The sequence below is a fragment of the Trachinotus anak genome, unplaced genomic scaffold (assembly GCF_046630095.1).
Source record: "Trachinotus anak isolate AG129_WGS33_773 ecotype Australia unplaced genomic scaffold, CSIRO_AGI_Tana_v1 ptg000012l, whole genome shotgun sequence".
Classification (NCBI taxonomy): domain Eukaryota; kingdom Metazoa; phylum Chordata; class Actinopteri; order Carangiformes; family Carangidae; genus Trachinotus; species Trachinotus anak.
Window position 1 is genome coordinate 14,191,361 of NW_027273863.1, and position 22,009 is coordinate 14,213,369.

General features: G+C 39.5%; 1 protein-coding gene across 1 annotated transcript; it reads right to left on the reverse strand.

Moving 5' to 3' along the window:
• Positions 1-8,771: 8,771 nt before the first annotated feature.
• Positions 8,772-12,495, reverse strand: LOC139629111 (glutamine synthetase). The gene is made up of 7 exons (XM_071491504.1): positions 12,329-12,495; positions 11,413-11,600; positions 11,157-11,318; positions 10,453-10,599; positions 10,232-10,359; positions 9,904-10,103; positions 8,772-9,788 (listed from the first exon to the last, which is right to left on the reverse strand). The coding sequence occupies exons 2-7, from the start codon at positions 11,576-11,578 to the stop codon at positions 9,476-9,478; spliced, it is 1,116 nt and encodes a 371-aa protein (XP_071347605.1). The 5' UTR covers positions 11,579-11,600; positions 12,329-12,495; the 3' UTR covers positions 8,772-9,475.
• Between the last annotated feature and the right edge of the window lie 9,514 nt (positions 12,496-22,009).

Below are 22,009 nucleotides of genomic sequence, written 5' to 3' on the forward strand. Positions count from 1 at the left end.
TCTGAGGGGAGAGCCTTTGTTTTTCAGCTGTTCTCACTGCAGTTTGTCCTCAAATCACCTGCATTCGTTAGTCTTGTCGAGCCGGATGGCATGACTCAGGACTGATGTCCTGTCCTTAAAACAACTGCAGCATGACTAACTGGGGAGGAACCCTGTCAGTCCTCTTTCATGTTGGCTCAACTGATCCACTCTATGTTTATCGTAAGGAAGAATGAGAAACTTTGTCAAGATAATGGGTGTTGTATTACATTGAACAAAGCTGACCTTACAGGGCTGTGTCTCTGAATAAGCTGTGGTGGAACACAAGTACATTCACTCAAGTACTGTACTTTTGAGGTACTTGTAATGGAGAATTTTGTTTTTACTACTATATACTTCTGTTTCACTATATAACAGAAGAAAATATTGGATAATTCTCTCTCTCTGTCTCTCTGTACATTCATTTGACAGTTTCCATATACAGAACATAGCCACTGTAATCATTCTCAAACAAGACTCAGTGTCTATGGCTGTGCCAGCAGCTGAGTGACATTTCACAGCTAAATGCTCATGTCGGCAGGCTAACATGCTCAAAGCTAAATGCTAACATTCTGATGTTTAGCAGGTAAAATGTTTCCCACATTCACCCTCTTACTTTGGCATGTTTGAGTGTTAGCGCTTCCTAATTAGCAGGTAACACAAAGTACAGACAAAAACTTGAGGTTTCTTCCTTATTTACCAATCAAATTAGTTTCTTGGCAGTTTTCCCTTAACCAAATCAAGTTTCTAACGATGGAAGGTGTTGTATGCTGTAGATTATAAAGCCCTTGGAGGGGAATTTGTGATTTTGGGCTACATAAAACTGACTTGACTAAAACTGATTGTTGGCACAAGATAAAAGTCAGAGGATCACAGATTTCATTAGCATTCATCTTGCTAATATTAATATAATTTTACTGAATTAAAAAAAAATAGTATTTTTACATTGGGTCAGTTTTACTTTTTACTTTAGGAAAGGTTCTGAATACATCTTCAACCACTGTGGATAAGGAGTAATAAATAATGAGAACTCTCCATTGTGTGAAAATCAGTAACACATAAAATCAATGTAGAACAAAACCAAAGGGTAGAAAATAGGGGGGACACTACAGAACAAAATCAAAAACCAGTCCAAACAAGAATATTTTAAGAGTTTTCCCTAAAAGCCTCGAGGGTATCAATATCCTTGAAAAAGTCTTTCATTATCCGCCTCATTTTTGCCATTGGCTTGCTATTTTAATGCCTTTAACACTACACATTCACGTCATACTTCTCTGCCTCACCCTGCCACCTCATCATCTCACGTAACACAACTGGTCATATCTGCGTCTTAAAGCCAGAACAAACAGAATGAAGATTAAACTGATATAATGTACAGTCTCTCTTGTTGTCTATCTAGCTGCTATGTGCCGTATCAAGACTCAGGTCAGGCATACTGGATAATGTTATTTATTTTCTTAATGATGAAGAAACGCTTTGACATTGTGGTGTGTCCCTGCAGCTTTGAGTACCATTAATGAGATGACTGTATAAACACAGCCCCGTATGGCCAGGCCTCATGTAGACAGAGACATGTGTGAGCATCATAGCAGCAGTTTATGCTTATGCCTGCTCTTAAAGGGAGCTGAAAAACAGGTCAACATGAATTCTGGAAGAATAAGCATTCCCTTTGTTAAGCCTATAAACAATAGTGAGAGGTGTTCGATAGAGGAAACTGACAGATGGGCTTCTCCTGTCTTATCTGGTCAGGACTAGAACCACATGGATGGATGAACAAAGAAAGACAAAGCAGTTGTGTTTTTACTCTCTGTCACACTGCCATTCTCTGGACCTTAGAAAGTCTCTGTTAACCATAACCAGCACTGGACTTTACCCAGTTTGTTTGCCTTATGTCAAGTTCAAGCCTGTCTTAATTTCCTCAGGACGTGCAATGTGCTGTGTGTGTAGTGCAGTGTGAGTGGATGGAGTTTTGAAAAGAAATGATCATGCAAGACAAAATCTCATGCATTCTTTTACTACCACACATAAATAGAATTACACTTTACTTTAATTACTGAGCTTGTATTCAATATTCTTAGATTTGCCCAGAATCAAAGAATCTTTTTGTTCTTTTTCTTCTGAAAATAGTGGAGAAGTGAACATGTTAGGAAGCGCAGGAAGAGCCAGAGAGAGAGAGGAACTAACAGCTATATTTTGTTATCATAACAAACTTAATAACAATTTGTTAACAAATGATTAGACTCCCCTCAGTGTTCAAACATGACAATACTTGCACATCTTGTCTAGATACAATTGTAGTCATGTCTAAACTTGACACTCTTGATGGGAGCTGCAGTTGAAGAGCTGAAGATGAAGACAGAGAAGTTTGGGAAAATCTCTGGCAGAGCAGGCACATGTTTGTCGGCCAAATATAGCCAGAGATATATGAAAAGCAGATATACTGAGTCAGCATTTGATCTTGAACAGTGGAACTGGAAAATACAGGATTTATCAGCGTCACTGATCTTTTTTTTGCAACATACACGACAAGACTCCTGGTACAGATGATGAGTATAAAGAACTGTGTCCAAATCTTGTCCAGTATTTGATTTGAGCCACTTACTCTTTCCCATGTGGTCCCACAAAACAAGTAGACAATTAAAAATGATCCACTATGCCACACACTCTCCTGTATGTATTCCCTTTTCAGCATATTAGTCATCACCTGATTGCTCTCATTATTAGCACAGCAGCATTTACTGACAGGCAGGATCATACAGCCAGAAAAGACAAACAAGGAAGTGCTAAAGCAAATGCCAAGGTCACAGTGACAGCCCACGCAGATAATTATCATTTGCTCCATGACACTATTTTCATTTGCTGATGTAGTCAATGTAGACAAAAAAAGTTCTTGTATAGCATGAAAGAAAACATGTGTCACAACACATTTTAACAGATAGTGACGTGTGAACAGGCCAAAACAGAACCCAGGTCAGTCTACATTCACCATATGAAATCTCAAGGAGCTGAGAGCAGCTACACAAAGTCTCCTCCCCCACACAAACAATCACGTGGATTTTACTGGTTCCTTCTGGTATGAGACTGGATCGTTTAATTAAATTTTACTCTCTTCCTCATCTGCGGCTTCGCCTCACAAAGCCACGACAGGTCAAACCTGATGACGCTCGAGGAGTACATTTCTGTTATTTTTCCCTTTGCCAGTGGTGGAATGTAGCCAAGTACATTTACTCAAGTACTGTACTTGAGTTCAGTTTTGAGTTGTTTGTACTTTTCACATATTTAATTTCTTTTTACTTCACCACATCTATCCAAAAACTATAGTATTGTTATTTGTTACTTTTTACATCAAAAAGTATAAAAAGGTAAAAAAAAAATGCTATATTTTTTAAAGATTGAACCTGTGGTTCTTAAGATTTTTACATGATGCCCAAAGTACACAGTACAATACTCAGTGTGATATCATTCAACGTTTCATTAATTAAAGGTGTGTCTGTGACTAATGCAGTTTGTGTTGGTGTTGGTGGGACAGAGGCTGCTTTAGGCGTGAAGGAATTTATGACTGAGTCATCTTAGGGGTGGTGTTGCTCATTAAGCATCTGTTTGGCGTAAGCATCCATTCACTGGTAAGGCCGGACTGAAACGTTGACCTGCCTGTGCGTAAGTGTTTCAAGCAAACAGGCTTCGTATAATGGCTGCCATGCGAGAGGCAGCTGTCAGCATCACACAGCGTAAACATGGCCTCCTTACAGAGCTGAAAACCACAAAATGTAATGTATTGTATCCTCATGCATGAATATTGTAGGATTAAATTACTCAATTTCTTGATTTGCTTGATTCATTTAGATTTTTGGTGTTTGTATGTGAATGTTGTAATCCCTGTTAAACAAATTTGATTTTTGCCAAATTGTTTTTTTTTTTTTACAATATTCATTTACCTTTGATCACTTGTGAGTCTGAGTGTTTTAGTAAACCAGTAACCACATTCCAAATATCTAAAAATCAGTGATATATTTGTATTATATTTGTATAATTTTGTAAATGTGTAATTTCTAAATGGATATTCATATTTAGCATATTTTAGTGTTCTGTGGATCCCCTTTTTGCTCGACATTGTTTCCTCTTTCTGTTCTTTGTTGCTCTATGTTTATGCTGCTTTTGCTGCTGTGGCAGAATGTCCCCACAAAAATCACATTGTGTCAGTTTTTAAAGATGACGTGACGCAGTTTTACCGGACAAACATGAGAACAAAATGTACTAGCAAGAGTCTTTGTCACTATCCTAAAATGTCTGTGAAGACATTGGTGTTTTTGCATCTTTGCCTTACACAGAAAGTGGACTTGTGGGGGTGTGCGGGTCAACCATTGTTTCGTGTGTTAAAGAGCGGACAACCCCTGTTGATAAATCAGCATGAGGCTTTCGGGGGAAGGGAGCACTTCTTGTGAATTTGGAGTCGGAAGACTACTGGCATCTGGCCAGCTATTGAAATCATGAAAATGTGGACTGTTTGAACTTTAGTGAAACTGAACAGAACGGTTTGTGACAGAAACAGTTTGTGAACTAAAGTGGCAAAGTTACATTTGGTTAATTAATAATTCACCATTTGCTTTCTCTCACTGAAGTAGCATATAAGAGTGGATGACCAATGCTTTAAGCAACAATTTGGAACAAAGGAGCATTATAAAGCATTGCTTGGTGCTTGAGCAAAAGAAATGTTTACTCAAGTGCAAAGAATTTAAATGCAGATTCTGCTCAGCTATCCAAGTAGGTCGAGAACATACTGAATAATCTGCACGCCTGCATGCCCTGGGGAAGAACATGTTGGCACCACCTTTTATAGCCAGAGGGTTGTAATCCTTAATGCTTTAAGTATGGAATTACTAATAACTGTGCTTTATTTCACATTTACAGCATTGTTACTTGCAAAAGCAGGTGTAAAGGTGTAAAGAGATATCATACTGTCATTGTTTCCTATCAATCTTTCCTTCTCTTTTCTGGTAATTTTACCTCTATCATCCCACTGCACTTAAAAAACACATTTTTGCACTGGAAAGGATCTTTAATCTGTCTTCTCTCTGCAAGAAACAAAGGCGGATGAAAGTGAGTCTGTGCTGCAGCAGCACAGTCAAAACTGTGTCACTGTGTCATACATAATGACGTGACCAATCAGGGAGCAGGTAAACATGAGTGGCTGAATCGGATGTAGCATCAGCCCAATCACACCAGAGCCCTCAGCCAGTCAGGATGCTTCTAGTCATGGCACAGCATCTGTCTGTGTGAAAATACCAAACGGTGTGTGAATGTGTGACTGTGCAGTGGATGTAAACATGCGGCAGCTTGTTATTCTCCACCCCTTGCAGACAGAGCTGATTTAGCATGTGTGTCCGAGAGTTAATGTGAGCACGTGTGATCATCTGTGTGAACGCATGTGAGAGTGAGTATTGTGTGCGTGCGTGGGAGGTTAAAGCTATTCCGAGAAATTTAGATTTATCTAATGATGAAATCACCCTGTCATAAACATGTCACTGTTGTTATCTTAAAAAACCCAAAACCCCTTCAGATATAATGAAACTCATCCTGTTGTCTCCTTTTCTCTTTAACAGGATCTAACAGGATTATACATGCTTCTTGCCAAGAAATGAGCCACAAGACAACGTTGTCCTCTACTGACATTTCCTCTCCTTCTCTTTCGTTTTTTTTGTGCAGTGTTTTGCACAAACCATCGAGCTACATTTCTTCTTCCTAAGCTGTTTTGCAAATTTCATCATTCTCTCATTCTTTCTAAGTCATTGCCTTAATGCAGAATTCCCTTCTTCTGTTGTGGTAAGAAGAGCTAGTACTGGTTTGAACTAGTATGATGTGTTACACAACGACACAGCCCAAGTGAGGACAATCATGTACATTCACTGACAACAAACTCATAACCTTTAGAAATGACGGATAAAATAGTGGATTTGCTGTTTTTATTGCACCTCAATGTGCTACTATATGTTAAATGTCAGTCACAAGTTTTTAATAATATGTAAAAATTGTAGTTGCCATGTATTTGCACTCCCTGATGCCACAGTGTGAGTGCATGCTAACTGACTGGCATCTTAAAGTTGTGTTTGGCCAGGGGGCTATTGTGCAGCTCCATTTATGAGACCCCATTTCATGTTTTTTTCCTCCTTACATAACATGGATGTTTTTTTTTTCTCCCGCTCCACACAAGAACCACCATGATCCAGCCTGTACATTCCGGTGGTTGTCATAGCAACAGGGCAGCATCCCTCTCCATCCTTTGTCCAGTGTCTCCCCCATCGTTTGAGCTTCCCAGGCAGAAGGTGGTTTGGATTCTGCATGCAAATTGAACCCCCTAATTGAGCCTCGAAGCGAGGAAGTGGAAGAGGTTTTAGTTGGGCGACTGAATCTCATCAAATGGCTTTCACACGTCGTAGCGAGGTGGTAAACTCCCCACAGAGATGGCATCACAAATTTCAAGTGTTAAGTAAGAGGAAGTAAACGCCCAGTGAAGAGCTGAAGTCGACAGATTCACACAGTTTTGTGTCAAATACATGCCTTTTGTTCTGATTATCCATGTGTTTAAAGGATAGAAGAGAGAGATAGAGATAGAAAAGAAATATTGGCACAGGTGGGATGAGTGGGTGGGTTGGGGAAAAGAACATGGTGTCCCGGTTTGCCTCTTGGAATGTAGGAAGTTTTGCTGGGAATAATGGACTGTAATGCAGTATGTGGGTCAGTTTAATTCCCCTATAATTGTGTGTGGCAGTCAGTGGCTGAGGTTTTGAGTTTAGGTTTGCGTCATTGTGGCAGAAATGAGTGCACCTGTGTGAGAGGGAATTAACTTTAACATTTCCCCCTCTATTTTCTAGCTGTTCTGCACAGCAGCTACAATATGAATGTAGACAGAAATAGAAATATATTTTGTGCTCGATTATCCTCTTTGCAGTTGTTAATTACTTTGGAATTATGTTTGTTCCAATTAAAGTATTAAAGCATTGTTGCTTCGTGACATATTTTAAGCTGTTTCTGATTTCAAACTTTGCACTCTATGACCCAAAAATATGACACGAACTCTCAGAAACCTGCAAAGGCATGCACAAAACAAGATTTCAGGGGCGGAGAGGTTTCAGACTTTGGGGGGAAAAAAACGACCAAAACAAAGTTAGAGAACATGTGTTGGCCTCAGGCCAAGCAACATCCTCTGAAACAGGACTGAACCTGCCCTCAGTTTTATGATTGGTCAACTTGTTCCTGGCAAAGCCAATCAGTGAGCTGACTAATGTGCTGTTGTGAGGGCAGACGGGATGTAGGGGAAAGGTCTTAGAGCAAACTTTGTTGTGGCCCTTCCCCCGAGTAGAGAGAGGACACCAGAAGTAAATGTTTATGTCCCGAGAAATGAAGATGTTGTGTACTTCTTGAGAAGTGTTGTTGAAATGTCTCCTTGTTCTGTCAATACCAAAGAATCCCGTCATTGTGTTTATACTGTATGTGTAAAGTTCTGACTCCCAACTTTTTACTAGAGAAAACTTTGACTTCAATACTGCTGACTCGGCAGGTATGTCCTTCACTTGTCACATACATATGCAGAAGTATTACGGAAGTCTTTATAGCTACATTTTGCCTATATTTGAATAATATAAATAAATTCAGCTGAAAGAGATTGGCCCTGCAGCTGTAAGTAAACTCTGACAGCATGTTTTTGTAGTTTGTTTTTGAGCAAATAACTACTTCTACTTCTCAGCCACAACAATCTGTGGTGCTGTGTAGTTGTTTATGACACAGCACTTCTGGGAATATTGGCCTCAGGCTGTAGCGGTGAAGGAGTCTAATAACTGTCTCGTGAGTGCATCAGTTTCCAGTTACTTCCCACAGGGTCCTAAAAAACACCAGCTAGAACAAAGCTGCCGTTGAGCTCCGGCCAAGATATCAGCCAGACTGAAACATCAGAACCTTTGGCAAAACAAAGCGCAGCCGGAGAGCCTTTACTAGAGTTACCTTTAGGTGCACTTCGTTTTACTTTTTCTGTGTACTGCTCATATTAAAATGCTGTATTGCCAGCTGTTTAAACTGTTTTTAAATGACTGGAGGCCAGTATCAACTGCTCCTGCAGCCAACTAGAAGATGTAGCTGTGGTGTTTTGAATGGTGGTGTTCACAAGATGACCTTAGCACCAGAGTTTTTAACGGGATGTCTACTCTATTATCATTGAAGTGTTGACTCTGGTGTGTTGAGTTTTAAGAATCATCTGTCTACACTGAGCTAAATCAATGACAGCTATTGCTTTCATTTTGCAGACAGAGAAGCAAAATGCAGTCCCATCCTATTACCTTCTTAAAGCAATAGTTTGACATTTTGAGAAATAAGCTTTTTTGGTTTCTTGCTGAGAGTTAGATCAGATCTATATCACTCATCTGTCTATTTAAAATAATAAGCCTACAGCTAGCCTCACGTTAAGACTACAGCTAGCCTGGCTCTATCCAAAAATTACAGTAACCAAAATTCATCTACCAATTTTCATGAGCTTTAGAGGCCTTTGGAAGGATCCACACTTGATGTTCCTGTGTTTCCACTCTTTCTGCTAAGGTAACTGCCTGCTGGTTGTACCATACAGACATGTGTATCAAGCTTCTCATCCAACTCTTGGCAAGACAGCAAAACTGCTTATTTCCAGAAATGTTGAACTATACCTTTAATTTTTTTTTTTTTTTTTTTTTTTTTTTTTTTTTTTTAAATTCATGAGTCATACAGCCATGTTGTGATAAAAATAAAAGTTTTAAATGTATCAATAAAAAACACCAGGTTCAGTAAACTTGATGTTTTACCAAATCAGGTGCATTACAATATCGCAGTTAACAAAAGGATAAAACTCCTTGAGGAAATCTACAAATGGCATTATGGACAGATCCACATTTGAACAACATACGTCTGGGTATAGACATCTACAAAGTGTACCATACAAGTTGACCCAGTGTGTCAAAATCTGACGACATCAAATGTTGCCATTTAAAAATAGACACTTCATAAAATCAAAGAATTAGTAACATCGATGACTGGATAGTTGAAAAGGCAGGTCAACATATATTAACAGTACATGAACTAGTCAGATTTATTAAGTTAGACATGCTGTCCAGCCTTAGCAGCTCTACTCTTCAGTGTCCATGTGCTTTAGTTCTTTTAGTTACAAACAAAAGGGAAAGATGACATGGGCTATAAAACAGTGTTACAAAAGCCAATCCCTTCAAAAGCAGAGGGGAAAGACATACCCTGCCATTACCAGCTCATAACTACCAAGGGTCTCATTACCTTGTCATGTTTTAAGTTGACCAGCCAACTTTAAGCCATTAAAATGGAGGTTAAAATCATCTCAGTGGGAGAGAAAATAAAAAAAATACAGTACTAGTTTAAAAGAAAAGATAAAGTCAGGATGGCAGTGGGAGTCAGTCCACGAGTTGTAGATTTAGTAATCCGCAGGTTCGTCTCCCTCCTCATTCAGCAAACAGGTGCGGATGAGGGCCTCGATAACAGCGTACGGGTCGCAGTTGGCTGAGGGGCGGCGGTCCTCGAAGTAGCCTTTCTTCTCCTGGCCTACATTACGAGGAATGCGGATGCTGGCGCCACGGTTAGCCACCCCTGCGGAGAATTCATCGATGTTTGAGGTTTCATGGTGGCCAGTGAGACGGCGGGCATTGTCGAGCCCCCCTTTGGGATCATAGGCACGAATGTGATAGCGGTGCCTCTTCCCAAGTTTCTCAATGGAATCCTCAATGGCTCTGAAAGCAGAAATCAAAAGATTCTCATTACAAACTTTAAAATTATTCATGCAACTCAACACATTAGCAAAGCTGTCAACTCAACCTCCCCCCTGAAAAAGCTTCTGACACTCACTTTAATCCACCATCTTCCCTCATCTCCTTTGTGCTGAAGTTTGTATGGCAGCCAGCACCGTTCCAGTTACCAGGGATTGGTTTGGGGTCAAATGAGGCAACAACACCAAAATCTTCACAGACACGGTGCAGGATGAAACGCGCCACCCAGAGATGATCACCCATATTGATCCCTTCACAAGGTCCAACCTGGAACTCCCACTGAACACACACACACACACACACACACACACACACACACGTTCATTATAAGCTGTTTCTTAAAATGACTATTGAAACCATAAAAACATGTACAACGCCCAGATGTTTCAGGCTTTGATTGTCAATACCTGAGCAGGCATCACTTCTGCGTTTGTGCCACAAATCTGGACTCCAGCATACAGACAAGCTCTGTAATGGGCCTCCACTATATCTCTGCCATAGGCTTTGTCAGCTCCCACACCACAGTAGTATGGGCCTGCAAATATGAAAATTGTTAACCACCCAGACACTGAGTCACGTTCCCATAAGAGGAACACTTTCATATGAAAACTTTGAATGACATGCTTACCTTGTGGTCCGGGGAAACCATTAGATGGCCAGCCAAATGGGTGTCCATCTGTGCCCAGAATAGTGTACTCCTGCTCCATGCCAAACCAAGGATGCTGCTCCTCCACCATGTCCATCACCTTCTTACATGTGAGTCGAAGGTTGGTTTCTGCAGAGAAAAACTTTCAGGTCAGAAGACTAAAACCAATGCAGTCATGTCCTGTTACCTGGGCCAGTTTTGCAAGTTACTGTTTAAAATAGCAGTGCAAACTGCAAAACGTGCATGCAAATGTAAATGAGTGCATTTGTGTCCGTTTATTTGAATGTGTGCACACCTGGTGACGAGTGTGTGCCACATTTCTACAATGAATGAAAAATGCCATCTTCAACATTTGAACAGTTTAAAAAATAAATAATAATACTCCCATCTTCCAGTTTCTAGAGCAAGACAAATTTCTACAGTCAAACAATTGGTGGTCTTTATTATTCTAATAAAGTAATGTCAGACCAACCTAACACTGTCAGACCAACCAGTTAATTGCTACATGTCAAACAGACCAACTACTACAGCTACAGTATTATACTACATTTTCCTCTCATTAGTTTATAGTTATTAGACAACTATTTGAAATCGTTACTATTTTGCTACTTTATTGCAGATAACTCCATTCATTATAAGATAATTTTATCTAAAAAAAAAAAAAAAAAAAGTAGCTTCTTCGTTACCTGCAGGTTTGCGGTTGTACTTCAGCACTTCACACAGGACCAGCTTGTTGGGATCTTTACGGAATGGATCACGGAACATGGCAGAAGGAATCAGATACATGTCGCTGTTTGAGCCCTCAGACTGGTAGGTACTGGAGCCATCGAAGTTCCACTCAGGGAGATCTACAGGAGGAGGAGGGAGGCAGATATATTATAATGCATTGAGGGCATCATCTTGATCAGTTCACATGTCTTGGGGAAGACTGAGGCTGCTTACCTTCGATGCTTTTAGGCTCAGAATCCAGTGTCCTGGTTTTGCATCGGAGTCCCTCTCCAGTTCCATCAATCCAAACGTACATGGCCTGGACTTTATCCCCCTGAGGGAGCTCCATGTACTGCTGCTTGACAGCTTTACTCAAGCTGGCGCTGGCCGACGTAGCCATCTTATTTCCTACTATAACACACCTGAGGATAAGAAGAGGAGGGGGGGGGGGGCAGGCGTGAGACCTCGGCGCGCTCTGGATCACATGTTGCGTAACCGGGTTTTGGGGGCGCAAAAAAAACAAACACACCACCATTGTGTCTTCTTCCAGAAAGAAGAAGGGGTGAAAAAAACAAAAAACAAAAACGCGTTGAGGATGTAAAAGGCGGCACATTTCTAGGTTTTTCTCACTCTCCACTCAAGAGAAAAGCCTCTTCCCACCTCCGATGCATGACTATTTTTGGCTGAATTTAACTAGACATGTCAGCTCATGGAAAACTACATTGCAAACCCCCACCCAACCCCCAATAAACACGCAATGTGAGAAACGTAACACAAAAAAAGCAACACACATCTCTGCTCTACCGTGTTGCCAGTACACTTGTTGTTGTAGTCATGGCTACAGCAAGAGTTAGGCAACATTACATCATGGGCTTCCTCATCCTAGGTCATCTCCCACCGTCCTACAATGAAATCCTTATCTAAACACAAGCACATATCTAAACACAATGTTTTAAAACACATTTGAAGACTAAATCACAGGCTAAAGCCGCTAAAGTAACAGAAATGCCGATGTCAAGTGAGAGTTCATTGTCTAAAGTGTGTAACAATAAAAAAAAAAAAAAAAAAAAAAAAAAACCTGGTACACGCTGAACTCCCGCCCCAACAAGACTGAGTGTAACAGGGAACAAGCAAGCAAGCAAGTAATTACCTGGAGAAGCGAGGAAATTGAAATAAAAACTAAAGGACTGACAGGTCCAGTGTCTTGTCGTGTGATGTCTCGCCAGTGCCTCTCTCATCCTCCGGTACCGACGCTCCGGATCCGGCTCCATTTATAAGAGCAGGAACTGGGACGTCACAACTTTGATTGGTCGGAGGGACGCGAGTGCGTTTACTCCACGCGGAGGGAAGGCACACGCAGCCCGCCCATTGGACAAGCTGCAAACGGAGCCGCAACGCCCTCTAGCAGGAGCTCAGCCGCGCGTCACAGTGCGTGACCCTGCACCGTGCGCGCGCGCGCGCGCGCCACCCTCACATGAAGACGTGATCTCAGGAATTAAAGTGTGAACCTGCCTCGGATGGAGGCCCAGCACTTTTGTGCAAACGTGTTTCCCCGTTGGAGGCGGACTCAACCGTGTGGAACAAAATGTACACCATCCTCCGCCTCGGCACAAAACCACCAGGTAGTTCCTAACCCACGACGGCACCGTGCGGCAGGAGTCAGTTACTGCAAGGCTGCACTGGTTTCAATGGCAGGGATTATGTAATCCTGCTGCGAGAAATCCTCCGGTGTTGGTTCAGTCTGGTTCTGCACCGGATTGCCACGTGAGAAAACTATGTGTGAAATGATCGTCGTTACAACAATCAATAACCAATCAATAACCCTGCAGACTGCTTTATTACAGCAGTTAATTTATTCTTCTTTCATCGTCTGAAATTGGGTTCATTTATTATTGATTGATTGATTGATAATTGAGGAATTTGTGCGCAAGTTGTAGATGTTTTATAATCACCACATTTTATTGGTCTTGAGATCCAGTGGTCCACACAGTGGCCTATTTAGACCCTTTACTTAAGTAAAAGTATAAATACCGCAGTGTAAATATACTCAATTACAAGTAAAAGATTTCCATTTAAGTCATATTCAACTAAAAGTACAGAAGCATTGTCTGCTAAATTTTAAATAATTCAAAGTTAAAGTACTTGTTATGCAAAAAAAAAAATAAATAAAAGACATTATTAATACCGATGCATCAATGTGTGAGCAGCATTTTCAAATTACAGTGTCTTGCTTTAACTACTTTATATACAGTTAGGTAGGTTGTCTGTGAAGATTCTCAGTCATCCTGGTCATGGTATCTCTAAGAGCTATACAAAGGCAACTGGACTAGCTCGTAGAGTTAGGTAAGTCCACTGCTTACCAATCTCGGGGTCAACAGATCCATAATAAGATGATAAATGACATAGGAACTAAGAAAAAACTAAATTCATCGACATAAATTTGGATTAATTTTTTGGACTTTTCTCTAATCTTTGCTTTTTTATTAAATATTGGAGAGTTTTACCTCTTTGGGTCCAAAACAGTCACTTAAATATAATATCTCTACTTATAATATCTCTGAAAATACTCAAGTAGAGTACAGATACATCAAAATACAGTCACTGATTAAATGTACTTTGTTACTTTCCACCACTATATGTCCATAGGCCTATGCTCTCCAATTCAGAGCAGCAACTAAAGGAAGGGTTTAGTCATAAACTTGTTAGCCAAACTGTATAAGAAAGACAAACAGTGGATTTAAGGTCTAGTTTTTAACTCTGCGTTTATAAATCTTATAAAACTTCTAACCTCGAGGGGGTCAGGAGCTGAGATGGTGGTTACAGCTGCTGCTACCTAGTACTCTGTTAGCAGCACTATCAGTAGCGTCGCTGCAACAACTCTTTTTGTCATGGATAGGTTTAGCTATTGCTTCATTTATATGGGATAATAAAACTAAATACCTTGTGGTTTTCCGCTTCCCTAGCTCTGGGACAGAGGGGTTGCCGCAGGTACAGAAAAGGTGCTTGTAGTTGTTCATTTTTATAACAGAACAGCTCCTATTTGCACCTTTTTTTTGTATAGTTCAATGATATCATCTGGTAAATAGACTGATACAAATGAAATCTAAAGCTCGAAGAGCCAGGCCCCATTAGATACCTTCTGGTCTCCTCAAGAGACCACCAGACTTTGTGGCATTAGGTTTGCTTTGAACTTTAAGGTAAGGGGCATGAATGAACAGGTCTGCTGTTGTGGTTAGTCTCGGCCGTCACAATACAAAGTGAACACTAGGAGCTGGTCTGAGGAGGACAACGCTGACAGTGGCCCCTTCAGAACATCTGATGAATTAAATGATGATAAGACATTTGATTCCAGCATGTCCATGAAAACACACTGCTGTCTAATAGTTGTTGCTCTCAAATAGCTGCTTCGAGAGCTGAGCAACCCTCCCACTTACTTTTATATCGAAAATTTTGCCCAGCATTGATGAAACAGTAAAAATCCCTTTATGCTTGCTTACAGTTGCTCATTTTTGTATCATTTTTGTCCATTATTCTCATGACAAACACTTTTCCCCAGGCTGGTCTGTTCATGCAGTGGGCTAAGGTCCTTATGAAGACTTTATGTGGGCCCAGGGGAAAAATACCGCTGCACCACCTGGACCTGTGGCAGCAGCTGGACACTCCTTTGAAGATGCCTCTAAAGACAGAGGATGTCCCCACCAAAGCCCCGCAGCAGGTTCTGCCACGAATGTCGCTGCAGTGTATCTCTGCATTTTCATTAGAGGCAGAAATGCACCACGTCCGCAAACATGCATGTCATCAGTTTGCAGCTCTCTAGCAATGTAATGCTCTGGATTCAAAGTGGCAAGCATGATGTGTGCCAAGTGAATTTAGTAACAAAACAGTATTGATATTATCAGTCTCTTCCGTTTAGGAATAAATGTTAAGATTTCTTGACTTTGCCATTCACTGTGAGGACATGTTTCACTATGTTCTTCAAACTTTTGTTCCTTGTTTGAACAGCTTCATGCTTCCTTTTATATTTTACTTAGATTAGAAAGACAAATGTTTTCTCACTGCAGCCGTGATCAATGAAAAAAATATGTCACATTTTAAATGATTGTCCTATGTGCTGTAACCCTCTGCTATGTTTTTGTGTTCAGTTTTGCGGTTCAGTGAGTGTACAGCACCACCTGATGGACTCAGCGCTCCAGAGCAGAGGATGAAGGCGAGGGGGCTCACTGAGGTTACACTAACTCCCAATCCTCTGAGAGAACTGGGTATTCTTCCCTCTGGAGAGGAATCAAATGATATGACAGGTGAGGTAACACAAAGACACTGTGACAGCGCTTTAGAGAACATCTGTGTACAGATACAAAGCAGAAAACTGCGTGTAAAACTCAACGTTAAAAGTTCCCACACAGTGTGGGACACTAAAGTTACAAGTAGAATTTTGACCATATTTCTACACTTGCACAAAGACAGTCTAATCATAGAGAAGAGTCCAATCAGAGGGCAGAGGGCTCTGTTATACATCTCCACCACAGATCCCCACCACAGATCCTGAAAGGTGTAGTAGCTTTCCAAGATAGACAATGGTGCAGGCAACAGTTTTGAAAAAAGAAGAGGAAGAAAACTCAGTACCGAGCGGGAGCTGGTGTAACTAACTGCCACTCCTGCAACGCCATCTTGAAATTTGTCGCTACTCAAACATTTTAACAAAGAAATGCAAGTTGTACTCAAACTCTACATTTAGCATTGCTAAAAACAAACAATTGTGGCAGTTTTATGTTAAGACAGCAAAACATTTTTGTGTTCAGCATAACTTATTTTTTGCAATATTGTGTTTTGTTGCTTTTAGAGAAATCCCACCAATAAGAATATTTTTCCGATATCAGTATCACCATATATAATTAATGAGCATGAAAGTTCATTCTTGATATCAGAAATAGTAGTTTAGCAAAATGATTTTGACTTAAAGGTTACTGGCTTTTTCTAGAGCTTTCAACAACACCATTGGGTTTGCTTAGTTGTCATGGAAATGACAAAAAACAACCTTGACAAAAGTCATAGATTAAAATCTCCCTACCATTTATAATCACCTGTTATCATGTTTCCAACATTAAATATATAGGCGAGGTGCAGCTGAAAGCTCCAGGAAAAGTTAGTAAGTTCACTGACACAAGGTTCATGTCAAAATCAAATTAATGTTTAAAGCAATAAGCATTACATTAGACAAGTCTTCCCTCACAAAAACTTATTAGATAACTCACTTCTTTATTTGTTTGCTTGAAGTCATTCATTTGAATTGTAAACACAATACGATCATGTAATCATGATCGTTATAGGTTTTAGCTGAGCTGTAATGCTGGAATATATTATTTGGATTAGTATGACCACACAGTTCCCATCATATGGTGAAACACATTCAGATAACAGTTGTGACTTTAGCTTCCCAGAGATACAGGTTGTGTATGCGATCAATAATGAAATCACAACCCATGTTTGAACCGTGATGAGTTTTTACAGCGTAATCATTGCCACATTTTCCTGAGGGCACCGTGTAAGCTGCGTCACCAGTCTCTTGTGAGGATCCTGGGAACAAGAACAGTAATAATTTTTTTTGGATTTTTTCCCAGCACTGTAATAAAACTATTAACAGGATTTGTGAAATCAGTGACTGCTTCTTGCGCCTAGATTAAACAGATGTTTCGAGAAGTTGTAAGACAATTTTGTATTTGAATTATGTGACTGGTTAGGTACAAAAATGATATCAGCAGGACAATTTATTGTGAATAACCAGGCTGTATATTTGTCCCATCTACTGTATATTCTGTCAGTGCAGTGAGCAGACTTGCTGACGCTGTGGGAATGTGTCAGTGCAAGTCTTATCAGTCACTTTGATATAGTGACACTCATTTCCTCATAGAACTGTGACTTGAAGTTTTCCTGCTTATATATTTTATGAGTTTGTCTTCATCTCATTTTATCATACTGATTATTTTCACACAGTTAAACATAGGAGTGAATCTATCAGAGGAGCTTTCTCTAAAGGCAAAGAGCACAGAGATCAATAACATACTTTCCAATTTCATCAACAGATGACTGACTTCCCCATTCACTTTCCTGTGTGTGTGTGTGTGTGTGTGTGTGTGTGTGTGTGTGTGTGTGTATGTATACACACATCAGGGCCAATACATAACATTTTAAATGTTATATTTCATCTCTCTTATTTATTTTCTCTATTAATTCTATCTTTATAACAATTTTCTTTTAATTCTTCTTTGTATTTGCTTCAGAAATGAAAAGGTTACCATAAAAATAGAATTATCTAATCAGATTTTTCTGATTGTCTTCACTCAACCCTCCTGGGGTTAAAACTCATCAGAACATTGTGGGGACAGCTCCTCCATTTGTAGGCAGCAAACTAAGGAAAATAAGGATACCCAAAGCCCCCCAGCTGTGACTTGAAAAATTGTTTTCATGTTGGAAGAAGTGAAGAAGAAATTGCCCGGGAGTCTGCAATGGACCGGGAATCTCATGGTTACTGTACTTTGAATAGTGGAGAATCTAGCTGAGCTAATGATTTGTTGCATGTCAATACTGATGAAAGTTTAAGCATTTATATATTTATGTGTGTTGCCACCTGCTTTGCACGAGCTTTAAACTTGTTGCCAGCAACCCGGGGGGTTTTAAGAGGGCCTAGCCTTCTCAGTTTTTTCCTCCCTCTATTTTAGCTTCATTTAGAAAAATAGCAAAAAACTATAAAATTATTGGCTGAGATGTGCATTCTCTGTGTGGATAGTGGAACATGACAGACAGGCTGAGGGAGAACAGCAGGGTTTCTTTCTATCCTATACAAATTGTCCTGTCTTAGTTAATTGCCTAATCTGTGATATTCTTCTCCCAGAGAGTGAATTGCAGTTAATTGTGTCTCAAAAATAGGGACAAAGTGTGTCCTGTATCAGTTCAATGCAAAACACGCCTTTTACTTTCCAATCACGGGATGATTCTGTAGTTTAGGAGACGGTTGGCAACCCTTGACACACATCTGTACACAGAGGCATGTTTACCGCCATGGACAAATGTGGAATAAACTTTAAGGAGGAAAATTCATGCAATATGATAGGAAGACAATAATTAATTTATATATACAATATTTACCAAAACTTTGGACACTGGATTATTTCTTTGATGTGATTAGAATATTTAAGTATTCAGAGTCTTTACTTAAGTGAAAGTACTAATGCCACACTATAAAAATGATCAATTACAAGTAAAATTCCTGCCTGTAGAGTTTTATTGTCAGTTGTATCAAGAGTATTAGTATCCATTGTACAGTATCCATATTATAATACTAGATTATTACCACTGATGAATTAGCATGTAAGCAGCAATTTTATTTTTTTATGGTGGGTAGTTCAATATACAACAATGTACCATTTTCTGCTCAGTGATCCTATGTTTTAACATTAAGTAACATAAAATGGAAGTACTGAAGTATAGTACAAATACCTCAAATTTGTGCATTACTACAGTACGTACTTTCCAATACTGACTAGTGTTTCAGCAATTGCAATTATTTTCAGCTGTGTCAATGAATGAACTGTGTGATATAATGAAATCAAAAATTGATGTGTTAAGGGAATTACCTATTTTACCAGCATTAATGTTGCATGTCATTCACTAATAGTAATAATTCCTTTCAGTAAACAGCTCTGATGCTGTATTGTTCTCTAATGTGAGGCTACTTTCTTTGAGTTCCCGCCTACTGTTGCTTACAGCTTCATCATTCTTTAAACCAGCTTAATGTTTGATCAAACATGCAAATGACAGTCAATATATAACATCAGGAGCGTAGAGTAGTGTGATCAAACAAAAATTTCCTCCTTGTGGAAAATTACTTGAAATTCCAGTAGAGGGCAGCAGCTACCAATACAGGCGTTCATGTGGCAGAACTGTGGTCCATGGTTTCTCTTTTGAAAGAACTGAAGTGGCATTTTAACCTTAACCTGTAGATTTTTCTATCGTGGACAACCCATGCATTCAACAGAGAGACCCCATACTAAACCACTGTTTACACTGTGATTCTATTAAATTAAAGGAAGTATTAACCATTTACTTTAATGAAAATTACTGCATGTCAAATATCACATTATGTAATGTGACTTGGTTGTTAAAATATAACTGGAGGCCTCCACGAAGACTGAACAGATATAAATATTATGTATATAAGGGATACAGGTTATTTGATACAAATTAAGGATGTTTATAACTATGTGAGTCCTCCACTGAAGACGTATTGTATGCTCAGCTCGTGTATGTGTGCATTTTCAGAAAGGGATTTTGAGTAAAGTGCACCACAAAACTTCCTCTCCAGACTTTTAAACTCACCTCGTGGTTTGCAGGTTTGTCACTCAGCATGGAGGTTGATGAATAACCCCCCACACATCTTACACCTTCACCCCATTCAACCTTTTAACAATTAGGCCCTTACCATTACGATCCCTTGGTCATCATATATCATCGTGTCCTCTACAAACCACAGGACAACACTCTACCTTAAAAATTAATAAGGCTGACAACATACTTGTCGCTATTTCAATGCCCAGCATGTCCTCTGTGACTCATCAGTTCAGCTGTAAATCAGGCCAGGAGGAGCCCCGAGGGACTGTGTTCCTCTAAAGCTCCTTCAAAACACTCTATATGGAGCATCAATATCCAAACACTTTGCAATAACACTTATTGGCACAGCAGCATGAAATACTATTGATTGTTCAAATGAAAATCAGCAGGAGCACTAGCTGCTGCTGAGACTGTTGCCTTTGCGTGATTTTTGTCTATGTTCTCTCAGTGGTATCAGCGAGGATGAAGGCAGAGCAGCGTGAGGCATCATGGGTTATATTTAATCCAGCCTTGCTCTTCCTTGGGATAATAACTTTTTTGCTCCATTCCAGGACTTGTCTGTCATCTTGACATGGCAATATCTCCCAACTCCACTGTTTCATAGTCAGTTTCATTTATTTCCAAATACCATTTCACACCCTGCTGGCTTTAACTAGGTATTATACAGCGTGTGGGGAGTGTGCTGCAGATTGAATCGTGACAGAGACAACAACGTTTCTGGTGAAAAATAAGTGAATATTGTAAGTGGCAGACTATATAAAATGATTTTTTGCTCCATTTTCTTGGCATGAATTTGTGTGTTTGTCATCCTGGTCTCTCAAATTCATGTGGGATGTCTACAGCTGATCAAATTTGGCTGACATTATTCGGTTTTTCAGTTTCAGAATTCAGTCTTGTATCCTAAACATAGAACAGTGAACACAGAGTTCATGCTCCTATGAACTACAATTTGAAATGGAAATTCCTTAATTATAATAGCTAATATTCTACATTTAATATTTTTTATTAGAGTTTTTAACTTGCCTCTACTCTCAACTTGTATATATTTACAGCCTCTTCATATCAGTTTCCTCATCAGTCTATTTCTGTTGCCCACTCCAATTTCAGTTTTGAGCATCTGCAGCATGAAGTAAAACAATATAATAACAAATTGTTCCCCAAATTCTTACAGAATCTTGATTATAAGTGATGTGACTGTTGTTTGACTGTAGCTATATAAGGTCTATATAAGGAAACCAGACACAAGGTAGCTGAAAATGTCTGGTGGTAAAGCATGGTACACCGGAGTAAGGATGTGTGATGTGTTTCAATTTTGATGGTGTACTGAGGCTGTTGTGAGCTCACCTCTTTACTTGGGATTGACACTGGGGGGTTCGGGAGGGCCAAGTCTCTTAAACTTGACAACAACAAAAAAAACAAATAATTTTTATTTTGTATTTTTATGTTTTAATATCCATAGTACCTGAAAAAGAAGAAAGTACCTTTTACAGTACACATTACATTATAGTAACAAAGCAGGACAGCAGTGTACTTCAGTTCAAATTATTTCATGATACTCATTTTCACTCTGTTACCTCTGTACTTTTGTGTTATGAATAAGTTAAAGCTGAAGTTAAAGGAATAGTTTGACATTTTAGTAACAACGCGTAATGACTTTCTTCCCAAGAGTTAGTATGAAGCTGAAGCAAGGAGCTTAGCATAAAGACTGAAAACAGTATATTATGTTATATCTTAGAAAAACTGAATTGCAAATGCCAAGTTGTGGTTTTGGCTGGGAGCAGTAACTCACAGGACTTTAACAAAAAAAAAAAAAAACTCTACCTGTTGTTTTTGGTCTTTATTATAAACTATGCTATGGTAACCAACTCCGTATTGACCCAAAAGTATTTCATCTAACTCTTGTCAAGAAAGTGAGAGAGTGTATTTTCTAAAATGTAGAATTATTCCCTTAACTGTCACTGTTTCTTTTCAACATAACACATGCCAGCCCTGTCTCTTAGAAATTATGGTTCTATGCAACTAAACTGCAATAGGAAATATGTTTTGCAGGGAATGTATTTGCTGGCTGGATCATGTTCAGAATCAATGTATTTTTTGCATGAATGCAGCTCTGCAATTATTAATGTCACCTGAATCGCCAGCAGGTGTTTCATGTGGATGGCGAACGTGCAAACTAGACTAACTAGACAAACTAGACAAACTAAACTAGACTTGGGTTTTCGTCCACTGTCCCATCTGTGGTTTAGACAACAGTAGCGCTTTGGATAAGTTTAAAGAAAGATTGTAGTCTTGGGTAACTTGGGTCACTTTTTCCATATTAAACTAAATCATGATTTTTTCCCTAACCTTAACTGTAAAGAGCCACTTGTTTATGTCACACAGATAAACTCAACCACGAGAAAACCAGGGTGAATTCCTGTTTTTTTCACAAATGTTATTGCATAAT